Source organism: Rhincodon typus, chromosome 14 (genome assembly GCF_021869965.1).
Source record: "Rhincodon typus isolate 14 chromosome 14, sRhiTyp1.1, whole genome shotgun sequence".
Taxonomy (NCBI): domain Eukaryota; kingdom Metazoa; phylum Chordata; class Chondrichthyes; order Orectolobiformes; family Rhincodontidae; genus Rhincodon; species Rhincodon typus.
Genome location: NC_063345.1, coordinates 968131 through 982476, shown reverse-complemented (window position 1 = coordinate 982476; position 14346 = coordinate 968131). Strand labels below are relative to the sequence as shown.

The window sequence follows — 14346 nt, the reverse complement described above, 5'->3', positions numbered from 1 at the left end:
AATAGCCTAGCGACTAATACCATTTGGGCCATCACCTCCCAGTGTTATTGCTTAACTAGTAAGCAGGCAATAGGAGGAGGGATCTTGGGCTAATAGATTTGATAAAGGCAGACTAGAATTCCTATAGCCACTTGCATATTCTCAGGAAGACTAATGAAGTGTAGTTCATCAGGTCTGGCAGCATCTGTGAAGAAAAGTCCGAGTTAATGTTTCAGGTTTGGTGACCTTTCTGACTTGCTAAGCCTTTCCAGCAACTTCTGTTTTTGTTCTTGATTTACAGCATCTGCAGTTCTTTGGTTTTTATGAAGTGTAGTTCATGTAATGTAGGGAATACTTGGAAAAGTGTTTGAAGTTCTCTCCCCTGTTTAAAAGTAATGATGAAATGGACTGCTTTGCTTTTCACAAATAAGTTACAATTTGTAACTTCAAAGCTTTCCTTAAGATTCCATATGCAATTTTTATGCAGCAACAAAGTGCATTATCTCAATAAAGGCCCCTTGCAACAATCAGAGGGGGTGTCCCTTGCTTCTCACTTGACTTCTACATATGTCCCACTGATGCATCAAGTTATTGGAGGCAGTTGCCTCATCTTGAAGGTTTCATCTGAGTCAGTAAATCATGGGTTCAAGTTTCACTCGTAGCACTTGGCATGTAATCCAGGTTGCTACATCAGTGCAGTAGGGGAATTTCCACCACCCTGATGGCAAACGATGTCTTGTTGCAGATAAGGAAGATTGAGTGAACTCATTGAAGAGGTTTAAAATGTTAAATGTAGAGTTGATAGAAGCAATTTTGTCTAGTGGGGCTGTCCATCTTGAGAGAATGTAAATTATCATTAGGCTGCTCGGGAGTGAAATCGGGAAGTACTTTGTATAAGGTGTAGTGGAAATTGGGAACATGGTTTTCTTTCCTTTCTTTTTAACCATCATCCCCAAAAAAACTGTTGAGTTACAGGTTTCAAAACTGAGATTTTTTTTCTAGTTGCACAAGGGGTATGGAACAAAAATGGATAAGTGAATTGAGGCATCATTTGACCTGTTCTGTTCAAATGGTGATGAAACGAGCTGCAAATGAGTGGTTTCTGTCCTTAATATCGCTCAAATCCTTCTATCTTTCTCTCTTAATCTCGTCCACATCCAATCTAATAATTGCTGCTATTAAATCCCCATAGATTCCCCAGTTTTGATTATATTTTGGCCATGGTTATAACTTGAGTCACTTCCTGTCTGTTTTACAAAGTACATCGAGTACAGAGTTTAATTCGGACTTCATAATGCATCAAGAGGCAGTCTTTAGAATGAGCTTGCTTCCAGTGTTTTGCCAACAGTGCAGTGACCCTGTTGTAACCTGCAGGTCTGAGTTATGTTTATTTATTCATCACAAATTACATCATGTATTTCTGAGTATAGCTAATTAAATAAATGTTCAACTCTGTTAATACTGCTAACTGTGCTGGGAGTCATGTGATGAAGTTACATGCTCTTCGTGTTTCTGTTGTTGGAGTCAGTTACTTGTTCTTCCGGGTCTGCAAGGTTGGCTTATCAATTTAAGGAATATAATACGGTTTAGAAATAATTTTAGGGTGAATGACTGGAAGCTGTGCTTGTCCCCTCTCTGCATTGCTTTGTTAGTTTAACTTGGTGAATGTTGTGTAGTTCAGTTTGTAACATTCTAGCCTCTGGTTCTAAAGGTTGTGCATTTAGCAAGCATCATTCTGGAATAAGTTTACCCAGAGCTGGGAGTAACTCGCCCACCCTTCTTAAAGGCAAGGAAATAAATTGCAGGCCAGTAAGTATCAGAGGATTCAAACAGGAGAAGATATTACTCGGAAATAATCCACTTCATTAATTGGTGGGTAAAGTATGGACACATTTTTGAGCTCTGGAGAACTCCATCCTCACCCTGTAGTATATTACACCCATTCCTTGGGGGAAATTACTTAGTCCTCTGTGTCTGGTATGGAATGCTGGCCGTGTACTATTGTGAAATGTTATCACCAGTATGTAGAGATTGCTTTGCTTTGACGAGGTTGCTCAGTAACTGTATTTACTTTGGGTGGGAGCAAGGCTGAGGCACGCAGGTATTGCAGAGGTTCCAAACGTGCCCCTAAGATCTAGCTCTTTAACATATAGCATCTACGCTTTCCACAAGCAATTGGGAGAGGGCATTTCTAGAGTGAGGTGCCACCCAAGCGAGAGTGAGATATTGGAAATTTAATGCATCACGGTTTTTTTAAGTTCAATTATATATGAAAAGGTTAACAAGACTGCTGGCTCAGCTGACCGAGAACAGTTAACTGTCAATCACCTGAAGCCTAAATAGGCCCTCAATAGTGGTAATTACTATTGAAGTTTAACAAGTGAGAGTAATTTCAGCTCACCCCAGCTCTATTTAAGAAAGGAACTGTGAAAAGCACATGATCAGTATGCTTCCTCAAACAGTTGGGAGAAGGTACAGCCTGAGTGATACTGGAAATTAAATGCTTCGTGGGAGTTCAATGCACAGGCAAAGAGGTGTGTTTTGTTTTATTTTGTTTGTTTGTACAGTCCTTTTCAGGGTTTATAGTTTGTAATAGTTCAGCTTCCACTGAGCAGAGAGAAGGGAGTCCTAGTTCAACAGCTGTAATGTCAGGGGACAGCTGACTGAGATAACAAGTCAAAACATGACATTACAGGAAAGTCTGTTGATTTAGTTTGTGGTTTTAAAGTTTTTTTTGGATGAAAGTTAGAGCCAATATAACAAAGGAATATGTCAGCAAAGTAGTATAGGGGATATAAGTTAATGCATTCTTACATAATTATTATGTTTTTCTAAAGAGTTACTAAGGCGTTTAACAGAAGCCATTGCAGCAGAGCTCTCACCCATGATTTGCTTCTCCTGTGCTAGTTGTAAATCATTAAAGCTTCAGTTTTCACCAAAAGCAGAAATTGCTGGAAAAACTCAGTAGGTCCAGCAGCATGTGAGGAAAGAAAGCAGAGTTAATGCTTTTGGCCCAGTGACCCTTCAGAATTCTTCAGTTCATAAAGTTTTGGTTGTCCTTGGTGACCATGTGCAGGAAGTGTGTCCAGCTGTAGCTCCTGACTAACCACATTTTGGAACTGGAGCTGCCGGTGGCTTCAGTGTGGAGCATCCACAAAGTGGAGCAAGTTGTGTATAGCACATTCAATGAGTTGGTCACATCACAAGTGCAGAGTAAGCAGGTAGAAAGAGATGGGTGACCACTAGGCAGAGTGGAGGAAAGCAGGTAATGGCTGCCCTTGTTTCTAACAGATAAACTAGTTTTGGATATGCTGGGGGAACGACTGTATAAGAGAAAGCAGTGGCAGCTAACTTCACGGTACCGTGGGTGGGTCTGCTATACAAGAAGGGAGGAAAAAGAATACCAGGGATTAAATTGTTAGAGGAACAGATGGGCACTTTTGCAGCAGCAAAAGAGTCCAGAATAATGTGTTGCTTCCCTGGTGGCAGGATCAGGGATGTCACTGGTTGCAAGGCATTCTGAAGGGGGAAGGTAAGCACAAAGAAATCATGGTGTATTTTTTATATTCATTAATGGGATCTGGGTGTCACTTACAAGGCCACCATTTATTGCCTATCCCTAATTGCCCAGAGGGCAGTTAAGAGTCAACCACATTGCAGTGGATCTAGAGACACATGTAGACCACACCAGGTAAGGATGGCAATTTCCTTCCCTAAAGGACTTTAGTGAACCAGATGGGTTTTTCCAACAGCGGTTTCATGGCCATCATTAGACCCTTGATTCCACATTTTTATTGAATTCAAATTCTACCATCTGTCATGGTGGGCTTTTGGTACCAATGATATTGGAAGGAAAAGGGGTGAGGTCCTGAAAGCAGGATTTAGGAAGTGGATTAAAGAATGGGACCCAAAAGATGGTAATTGCTGAATTACTTCCAGTGCTCTGTGTAAGTGAGTAGAGGTTAGACTAGGTGAATATGTGGCAGGAGAGATGGTGCAGGAGGAAGAGCTTCAGATTTCTGGGACGTTGAAACTGTTTTGAAGGGCAGTCGGATCCGTACAAGGTGAAAGGGAACAGGAATGGGACCAACATCCTTGCGGGGGATGATATTGATGATGTTGGGGAAGAGTTGAAAGTACCTTGACGGTCTTTTGGGATCCAGAGAGAATGTTCAGCAACGGAAGATGAATGGCTAAAATTAGAAGTGACAGGAAGGCATTGACATTACAGGCAAATTAAGGCACAAGGGAATTTGTCATGGATGGTATTTAATTTAATGCAAAGAGGTTGACAAAGCAGATGAGTTGAGGACACAAATTAAAACATGAGGGTACAATATCATTGCCGTCAATGAGACGTGGTTGAGAGAGGAGCAAGATTGGATGCTCGATATCCCAGGATACATGGCCCTCAGGCGAGACAGGGAAGGAGGTCAAAGAGAAGGTGTCACAATTTTGATAAAGGAATCTATTACAGCAGTAAGAAGGGATGACATCTTAGAAGGTTTCTCAAATAAAGCCATATGGGTAGAACTTAAAAACCACAAAAGGAGCAGTCCCATTGCTGGGAGTGTACTGTAGATCCCTTAACCGTCCAAGAGAAGTAGAAAATCTGATATGTAGATAAATTTCAGGAAATTGTAAGAGTAGTAGGATCACAGGATATTTCAACTTCTCCGACATTAACTGGGGTAGTCATTGTGTGACAGGTTTGGAGCGGGCGGATTTCTTAACGTGCATCAGGAAAGCTTTGTGAGCCAGTACGGAGAGGACCTTGAAGAGAGGGGATGGTCTGGACTTGATTTTGGGTAACGAACCTGGGCAAGTGTTTGAAGTATCAGTGGGGAGTGTTTTGCTGACGTGATCATAACTCAGAGATTCAAGATTATTAGGGAAAAGGACAAGAATGGGCCTGAAAACAAAGATCTCAACTGGGTGAAGGTTAACTTTAATAAGATCAGCTATGACTTGGCCACCATGGTTCGGAAGAACCTGAGAGTAAATCTGTCTCTGAACAGTGGGGTGCAGGAAGAAAATATGGAGAGTATGGGGCCAACATCTCCCAATAAAGGAAAAGGGTGGAACAAATCCTGTGAACCCTGAATGTTAAGGGATATAGAGCATTGGATTCAGAGAAAAAGTGGAGTCTTATGGCAGATACTGAGGGCTCAAAACAGCAGAGGTCCTAGAGGAGTATAGAATGTGCGAGAGGGAGGTTAGGAAAGCTAAAGGGGCTATGAAAGGATACTGGCCCATAAAATAAAGGAAAATCCAAAGTTATTTTACAAGTACGTTAAGGGTAAAAGGATATTGACGAAAAAGAGTGGGGTCCACTTAAGGACCACGGTGGTAATTTGTGTGTGGATCCAGAGGATGTAGGTAGGATTTTAAATGAATACTTTGTGTTGGTGCTCACTAGTGAGAGGGACAAGTATGGAAATTGGGGAGAGGGCCTGTGATACAATTAAAGAAATTAGCAGAGACAGACAGAAGGTTCTGAGTGGTTTGACAGGCTTAAAGTAGGTAAATCTCCAGATTGGATGAAATATAACCCAGGCTGTTAAGTGAGGTGGGGAGGACATAGCAGGGGCACTGGCCACAGGAGAGGTACCAGAAGGCAGGCAATATGGTACTGTTGATCAAGAAGGGAGCAAAAGATAAACCAGGAGCCTACAGGCCAGTCGGTCTAACCTCCTAAGGTAGGGAAATGGTTGGAAACAATTCTGAGCGACAGAATTACTCTGCATTTGGAGAGGCAGGGATTAATCATGAACTGTTAGAATGGTCTTGTTAAGAGGAGTTTGTGTCTGACCAACTTGATTTGAATTTTTCAGAGGTGACCAGGTGTGTGAATGAGGGCAGTGCTTTTAATGAAATTTACTTGGACTTCAGCACAGCTTTTGATAAGGTCTCGCATGGGAGACTGATAGCAAAGATAAGACCCCGTGGGATCGTAGGAAATTTGACAAGTTACTCTCTGCCACTCCGCCAATTCTGGATCCAGAGTGGCCGTTGAGGGGTGTTTTTCTAGCTTGAAGTCTGTGTCCATTGTTTTCCTACAGGGGTCAGTGTTGGGGCCCTTGCTGTTTGGCCCTATCTACTTTCAAGACTACCAGTCCACTCAACCTCCTGTCTGTCTATGCTAATTTCTTTAATTGTATCAAAGACCCTCTCCCTGCCACTCAGTCAATTAAGATTAATTTAGACTTGAATGTGGGAGGGTAATCGGTAAATTCGCAGTTGATATAAAAATCGGTTGGGTGGTAAATAGTGAGCAGGATTGCCTTAGATTACAAAATAAAGATGGGCTGGTCACTGGTGTTGGAGCAGAGGAAACTGAGGAGACATGATTGAGATGTATAAAATTATGTGGAGAGTAGAAGGGCAGACAGGAAGGAAACTATCCCCTTGTTGGAAGGATCGATGACCAGGGAGCATAGATTTAAGGTAATGGGCAGATGGTCTGGAGGAGACGAGGAAACATTTTTTTTCATCCAGAGGGTGGTGAAAATCTGGAACTGACTGCATGTGAGGGTGTTAGAACCACAAATCCTCATAACATTTAAGTATTTAGATGTGCACTTGTGATGCAGAGGCAAACAAGACAATTGGAAATGGGATCAGAATAATTATGGTTCTGTTTGACCAATGCAGATATGATGGGCTGAAGGGCTTTTATCAGTGATGTAGATTCTATGACTGTATAGCATAGGTATGATGGTGCTGTGCTTATGGTAGCGAACTAGCAATTTAGAGGCCAAGAATACATTGTGCGAAATGTAATATTGATGGTTTGTGGTCTAGCATCAGGAGATGATTGAAATCTTTCAGGCTCATCAAAAGTGAACGCTTACATTTCTTTGGGGAAGCAATATGCCCTGAATGCAACAAGGGGACAAGCAAATTTGGATTTAATAATGAGCCAGATTTAATTAGTAAACTAATGGTGCATGAACATTTATTATGTAACGATCACAACATGATTGAGTTCAATGTAGTATTTGAAAGCAAAAAGCACGAAACAACTACGAAGGTTTTTTTGGTTTGTGTAAGGCTGACTTTAAAGAGATGAGACATAGACTGTCCACAGTTATCTGGGAAAATCTGCTAATGGATAAAACAACTGAAAAACATTGGATAACAAGGTGTAGAGCTGGATGAACACAGCAGGCCAGGCAGCATCAGAGGAGCAGGAAAGCTGACGTTTCGTGTCGAGACCCTGCTTCAGAAATGGGGGAGGGGAAGGGGATTCTGAAATAAAGATCTGGGTAATTTCTAGGTGATATGAAGTTAGAAACAGTGGCTGTCCAAAGAGACTTGGAGCTTCAGTTGCATAAATCTTTAAAATGCCAGGAACAGGTGCAGGTAAAAATCAAGAAAGCTAATGGAATGCTGGCCTTTATATCTAGAGGACTGGAGTATGCAGATGTGAAAGTTATGCTGTAGTCTTACAAAATGCTGTTCAGACCCTGCTGAGAGCAGACACACCTTATGAACGATATTTTGGCCTAGGAGCGAGTGCAACACAGGCTTACAAGAATGATGCCTGGGATTCAGAGGTTAAGTTATGAGGAGAGATTTTACAAACTTGGCCTATTTTCTCTAGAATTTAGAAGGTTAGGGGTGTGATATGATTAAAGTCTTCAAGACATTAACAAGAAAAGACAGGGTGGGTAAAGATAAGCTATTTCCACTATTTGAAGATTCTAGAACAGAATGAGGGCATAATGTGAAAATTAGGACCAGACTGTTCAGGAGAGATGTTAGGAAGCATTTCTACAAACAAAAGGGTGGTAGATGTTTGGATCTCGCTCTCTCACACTCTCTCTCACGAATAACAGTTGATGTTGGATCAGTTGTTAATTTTAAATCTAAGAGCCACAGATCTGATTGAATGGTGGAACAGGCTCGAGGGCCTGCATGGCCTACTTCTATTCCTCTGTTCCTTTGACCCTTGCACCCAATCGGCTTGCTTCGCGTATGAGTGCAGTGCCACACTGCAGCTGCCCTTGAGAGGACAGGTGATGGGCAGTGGTATTCACTTGTCTCATTCTGAAAACAAGTATCTAATAGTGTAAAATGCTGTAGGTCTGGCAGCATCTGTAGAGAGAGAAACAGTTTTGATTCCAATGACTTGTCTTTATTTTCCTCATTGGATGAGGGCAGCAGTGGCTAGGCCAGCATTTATTGCCCATCCCAGAGGCCGGTTTAAAAGTCAACCGCATTGCTCTGGGTCTAGAGTCTCATGCAGGCCAGACCAGGTAAGGATTGCTGTTTCCTTCCCTAAAGGGCTTAGTGAACCAGATGGGTTTTTCCAACAATCGAAAATGGATTCATGATCATTATTAGACTCTCCATTCCAGATTTTTATTGAATTCAAATTCCATTATGTGCTGTGGTGTGATTCGAACCTGGGTCCCCAGAACATTACCTGGATCTCTGGATTAACAGTCTGATGATAATACCACAAGGCCATCGTCATCTCATTAGAACTGTGTTCAGATCTGTGCTCTGAAAAATCATCGTTGAACTTGAAATGTAACCCTGTTTTTCTCTCCACAGATGCTGCAAGACCGGCTGAGTTTCCCCAGCATTTTGTTTTCTAGATTTTCATCATTTGCTGTATTTTGCTTTTGATATAAAAACCTAAAGTATAACTATTGCGGTTAACAACAGCTGTTTTAGTAATATGCCTTGGAGAATCTCCCTGTTATCCCATACACTGGGATGCCACATGTAACTATACAAATTGCAAATGCTGGAAATCTGATCAATCTGAAATGTTAATTCAGATGATGCCAATGCTATTGAATGAATATTTCCAACATTTTATTTGTCTTTTTGTCAATAACAATGAATTGGAAGTATCGTCCAGTTTAAAGTTTTCGAGAAAATTTGTAGCTTGGGTTATGGATGAGGTTGTAGACATGCTCGCCGAGCCGGTGGGTTTGGTTACAAATGTTTCCTTACCCTGCTAGGTAACATCGTCAGTGCACCTCCGGTGAAACGTTGGTATTCTGTTTCCACTTGTTACTTCCGGTTTTATTTCTCAGTGGATTGTACACAGGATTGAATTCTATGTTTGTTGATCGAGTTCTCATTTGAATACCAGGCCTCCAGGAATTCCCTGGCATGTCTCTGTTTGGCTTGTGCGATTATCGATGTGTTGTCCCAGTCGAATGTGTCCCCTCTTGTGAAGTGAGACAAGTGGGAATTGGTTGTGTCTCTTGGTGGCTAGTTGGTGTTCATGTATCCGTGTAGTCAATTTTCTTCTGGTTTGGCTTATGTAGTGTTTCTTACAGTCCTTGCATGGTATTTTGTATATTACCCCGGTTTTGCTGGTTTTGTGTATGGGATCCTTTACATTTGTCAGTAGCTGTTGTAGGGCGGTTTGTGGGCTACTCGCGTATCAGCCAAACTGCGGGACGCACATTCAACTGGGATAACACATCGATAATCACACAAGCCAAACACTGATATGCCAGGGAATTCCTGGAGGCCTGGTATTCCAACTGGAACTCCATCAGCAAGCACATTGAATTGGACCCTGTGTACAAACTGGAAGTAATATCAACCGCCCCAGCAAACCGAGGCATATAAATAACAAGCGGGACGTTTCACCGGAGGCGCATTGACAATGTTACCTAGCGGGGTGATGAAACGTCTGCAACCGAACCCACTGGCTCAGCAAGCATGTCTAGTACCTCATATTGTCCAGTATTTTCAGATTTGATCAGCAGTTGTCAAGGTGTTTCATTCATTTTCAGAAACTGCAATCCAGAACTGGTGTACCATAATGGGTGCTGTCTGTTCTTTCAAAAACTGTACTGTTTGTGACTATGCCGTAGATAGATTTTAGCAGGATGTGTACTATTACTATGAAGTGGGCGAGTGCATCACTAGTGAAGTTTAACAGAGAATTGCTAATGATATATTTTCGTCCGAAGAATGACAGTTCAATTTTAATGGGATTACAACAGCTGAGACACAGTTTACATCCTCAAACTTTACACAGTGCAAGACGAACTGCGAATGCTGTTGCAAAGCCATATGGAACCCCAGGCTTTATTGATAGAGGAATAGTGTACAAAAGCATTGGAGATCATAGAAAACCTTAAACCATGGGTTAAGGCACAGCTAGGTTGTTCAATTGTAGGCCCCATACTTTCGGAAAGATGTCAAGGCCTTAGGAAGCAGAAACTAGAACGGGATGAGGGATATCAGTTACATGGAGAAGATGGAATTATTCACCTTTTGAGCAGAGATGTCTGACAGGAAATTCACAGAGATTGTGAAAATCATGAAGGCTTTTGATAAAATAAATAAGGAGACCATGTTTCCATTGCCTATAGGGTCAGTAACCAGAGAGGGACAGATTGAGCACAATTGGCAAAAGAACCAGAATCCAAGAAGATTCCCTTTTTGACATTTACGGTGCAATAGTTGTGACCACACTGCCTGAAGAGGTGGTGGGCACGTATTCAACCATGACTTTCAAATGAGAATTATTTGAAAAGGAAAATGTACAAAGCAGTGAGGAAAGAGAAGGACAGTAGGAATAGTGATTTGCTCTTTCCCAGAGCAGACACAAGCACAATTGGCCATGTGTCTCTCACCTGTGCTATATTATTTTAAAGATTTTGTTTTTCTCTCTCTCTCTCTCTCTTTCTCAGTGGCTGCAGCACAAGCCCAAGCAGAGGAAAGAAGAAGCCAAAGTGTAAATAGTCCCGTTTCCTCTGACCCAGCACCAGTCGTTGCAAAGGCACCAAACAAACCAGGTACCCGGATCCCTGCTGAGCTGATTGGTACAGGTTGAGATAGATGACCAGGGTCAACAATGTCCATTCTGTGGCAAGTCCATCCAGAGTTTGTGCACAGTCTAGTTTAGATCGTTGTAAACCAGCAGCCAATGTGCATTTAAACCGGTTTTAAACAGTTTACTCCATTTGGATGCTTCAGAGTACCATGCAAGTAGCCATTTAACATCTGGTTCTTTATCACCAGGCAAAGTGACAGCTCATACCCATAACAAAATACACAATGATCTGAGTCCGAGTGTCAATTTTCCAATCTCACACCCTCTCCCACAAAGTGGGGTAAATAAAAACTTTGAGCAAAGCGTAGGGGTTATGAGAGACGGCACAGGGACAATGAAATGGATGGACTCTTTGCTGTGTATCTCTGATTTGGTTTGATAAATCAAAATTATTATTCTCTCAGATGATAGAGCTGATCTCTCTGCTAGAGTCTACACTTTGCTATTCTTTCTCTCTTGCTGGGTATCTTTGTGTCTCCCCTACTTTCCAAAGAGCTTCACGTTCTGGTGCTGCAATTGCTGGGATGGAAGAATTCACTGGGAATCTTATGGAAGAGTCTGGGACAAGATAACAGACAATAAGTTTTTTTTGCACAGTTGTTTTAGTTGGTTGTCGATGAGCACTATTGCCTCCTTTTTGATTCACTGATCAAAAGTACTCTGAGTCCAAGACACGTTTTGCTTTTCAATTTAGGAACCTAGATGATAGGAGTGGGAGTAAGTAACTCAGCCCTTCAAACCTGCTCCACCATTAAACATAATAGGGCTGACCTTATCCTGGTCTCCACTCCATTTTCCAGCCAGCTTCACATTGTCCTTTATTGCGCTTTTCATCGGAAACATATCTATTTCTATCTTGATTCTGCTAATCTTGATTCTGCCTCTGCTGCACTCTGGGCAGTGAGTTCCATAGATTCACAACCCTATCCTAATCTCCGTTTTGAACACATCTCCTCTCACTCTGTATCTATTGCATCTTGTTTGAGACGTTCCACAAGGGGGAACATCTGTTCCACATTCACCTAATCAATCCTTTTTAGAATTTTATACACCTCAATCAGGTCCCCCATCATTTTTCTGAACTTCAGCAAGTACAAGCCCAAGCTATTCAACTGTTCTTTGTACAACAGCCCTTTCATCCCTGGAATCAATCTGGTGACCCCCCCCCCCCCTCTGAACTGCCTCCAGTGACACCACCTCATTCCTGAAGTAAGGAGACAAAACTGGCTGCACTACTCCAGATGTGGCCTCACCAGTGCCTTATGTATTTGTAGTAACACTACTTTACTTTATTTTTATAGCCCAGTCCTTGTGCAATAAATGTCAAGATTCTATTTGCCTTTCTTGACATATGGTGCATCTGCATACGCACTTTTTGCGATTCATGTGCAAGGACACCCAGATTCCTCTGCATTTTGAATCTGCCTCCCATTTAAATAATTTTCCCTTTTATTATTTTCCCACAGAAATGGACAAACTCGCACTTATCCACATCAAACTCCATATGCCTGATTCTGGCCCACTCTCCTAGCCAGTCGATATCCATCTGTAAACTCTTTATCGCCTTGTCACTGCCTGCTTTCCCATCTGTTTTAGTATCATCCACAAATTTTGCTATGTTACTTTCTGTCCCTGTTTGCAGATCATTTATACAGATTGTAAATAGTTGAGGTCTGAGAACTGAACCCTGCAGCATGTCACTAGTTACAGTCCATCATTGACTAGACCATAGCTGTTGCTGATGTTCCAGCTACATTCAGTGCCGAGTGTTCCAAATACATTTAGCCTCAGTCTATCAGTAGAAGTGTTTCTACTGACTGGCCACTCTGTCCCTCCAACAAGTTTGCTTTGTCAGTAGTAAATAAAATTCTCATCAACCAGCTCATCATCTCTACTCACTAATATCATGTGATTTCTCTTAATCAGTGATAGACGGCTCCACGCTAAAGACAGTTGAAAGACAGAGACTAGCCAAGGAACGGCGAGAGGAAAGGGAGAAAGAGATTGGTGAGTGACAACTTTTCAGGTAGAGGAATGTGTGGGAGCAAGGGAGGAGGGTATGGAGAAGAGGGGAGTCTAGAGACACGGGTTGGGGACAAGTAATGAAGAGTAGAGTGTGGGAGTGGGACTGTAGTGGAAATGAGTGTAGGCATAGGAGGAATATGGAGATGTTTTGCGGTTTTGTCTCATGAATCATAGTCATAGTAATACAACACTGTAAAGGTCCTTCAGCCCATCGAGTCTGTATCGACAATGACTTAACCACTAAAGACACGCCAATCCCAAGTTCCTACATTTGTCCCATATCCTTGAACTTCCAGTCCTGATGAAAGGTTTCAGCCTGAAACATTGACTTTCCTGCTCCTTGGATGCTATCTGACCTGTGCTTTTCCAGCTCCACATTTATTGACTCTGGCTTTCAGCATCTGCAGTCCTTACTGCCTCCTTGAACATTATGATATTTCAAGTGCTTGACCAAAAATGTTTTTAAAGGTTGTAAGTTTTCTGGCCTCCATGACCTACCCAGGCAGTGCATTCCAGATTCCCACCACCTGCTGAGGAGAAATAAGTTTGTTTTTTTTATTCTCAAATCCCCCGGTGAATCTCCTGTCCCTTATCCTAAACTATGCCCTCTTGTGATTAACCCCTCAATCAAGGGGAACACTGTTGGAGGGAGTGAATGTTGAAGGTGGTGGATGCGGTGTCAATCAAGCGGGCTGCTTTATTTTTTTAAATTTAGCCTATTAATCAGCCTGTTAAAAAACATTATTACACACTTCTGGAGCAGGTGGGACTTGAACCCAGTCCAGGGTTAGGGAGGCTACTCCATGCCACCTGGATGGTGTCGAGCTGCTTGTGTTTTGTTGGAGCTGCACCCCTCCAGGCAAGGGGGGAGCATTGCTTCGCACCCTCGACTTGTGTTCTAGATGGTGATCAGGTTTTGGGGACTCGAAGTTACTTTACTCCCCACTTTGACCTAGCAGCTGCTTTATTTATATGGCAGTCCACTGTTCATTTCTGATCAATGGTTACAATACCTCATCACCCCAAGAGTGTTGATAGTAGTGGATCTCGATAGACAAGTTGTATCCTGAGTGAAAAGGACCTGAGGTGAATGGATAAAGTTATTAGTGATGTGTGAAGTATCGAACAGTGAAGGTCGCCATGGTAATATTTAAATGGCATTAATATTTTTTAATAACTGATCCACTGTTGTTTTACATTTATACCATCAGCTGCGAGAGAACTTTACATGCTAGAAAAAGAAAAGAAAATACGACTCCAGTATGAGAAACAAATGGAAGAACGCCAGAGGAAACTGCAAGAACAACGGCAGAAGGAGCAGCAGAAGAGAGTTGCAGTGGAAGAGAAACGGAGACAAAAACAGGAAGAAGAAAAGGTCTGTAGAGGGGTGGTGGTGGGGGGCGCGGTGCGGTTTGGGGTCAGACCCCTCATCCTCCTCCTCAAACATTCATTATACTGAATGTTGCAAAATTACATGAAATAGGAACAGGAGTTGACCATTCAGCCCCTCAATCCTGCTCTATCAT

At 42.2% G+C, this 14346-nt stretch overlaps 1 protein-coding gene across 1 annotated transcript in view; it reads left to right on the top strand.

The window, feature by feature from the left end:
• Nucleotides 1–2431: 2431 nt before the first annotated feature.
• map7d3 (MAP7 domain containing 3) overlaps nt 2432–14346 on the top strand; it is a 34262-nt gene continuing 22347 nt past the window's right edge. Inside the window, exons 1-4 of the mRNA XM_048605369.1 lie at nt 2432–2513; nt 10653–10757; nt 12722–12802; nt 14032–14195. Coding sequence (XP_048461326.1) covers nt 2480–2513; nt 10653–10757; nt 12722–12802; nt 14032–14195 — 384 coding nt within the window. The 5' untranslated portion in view covers nt 2432–2479. The remainder of the gene's footprint in view (nt 2514–10652; nt 10758–12721; nt 12803–14031; nt 14196–14346) is intronic.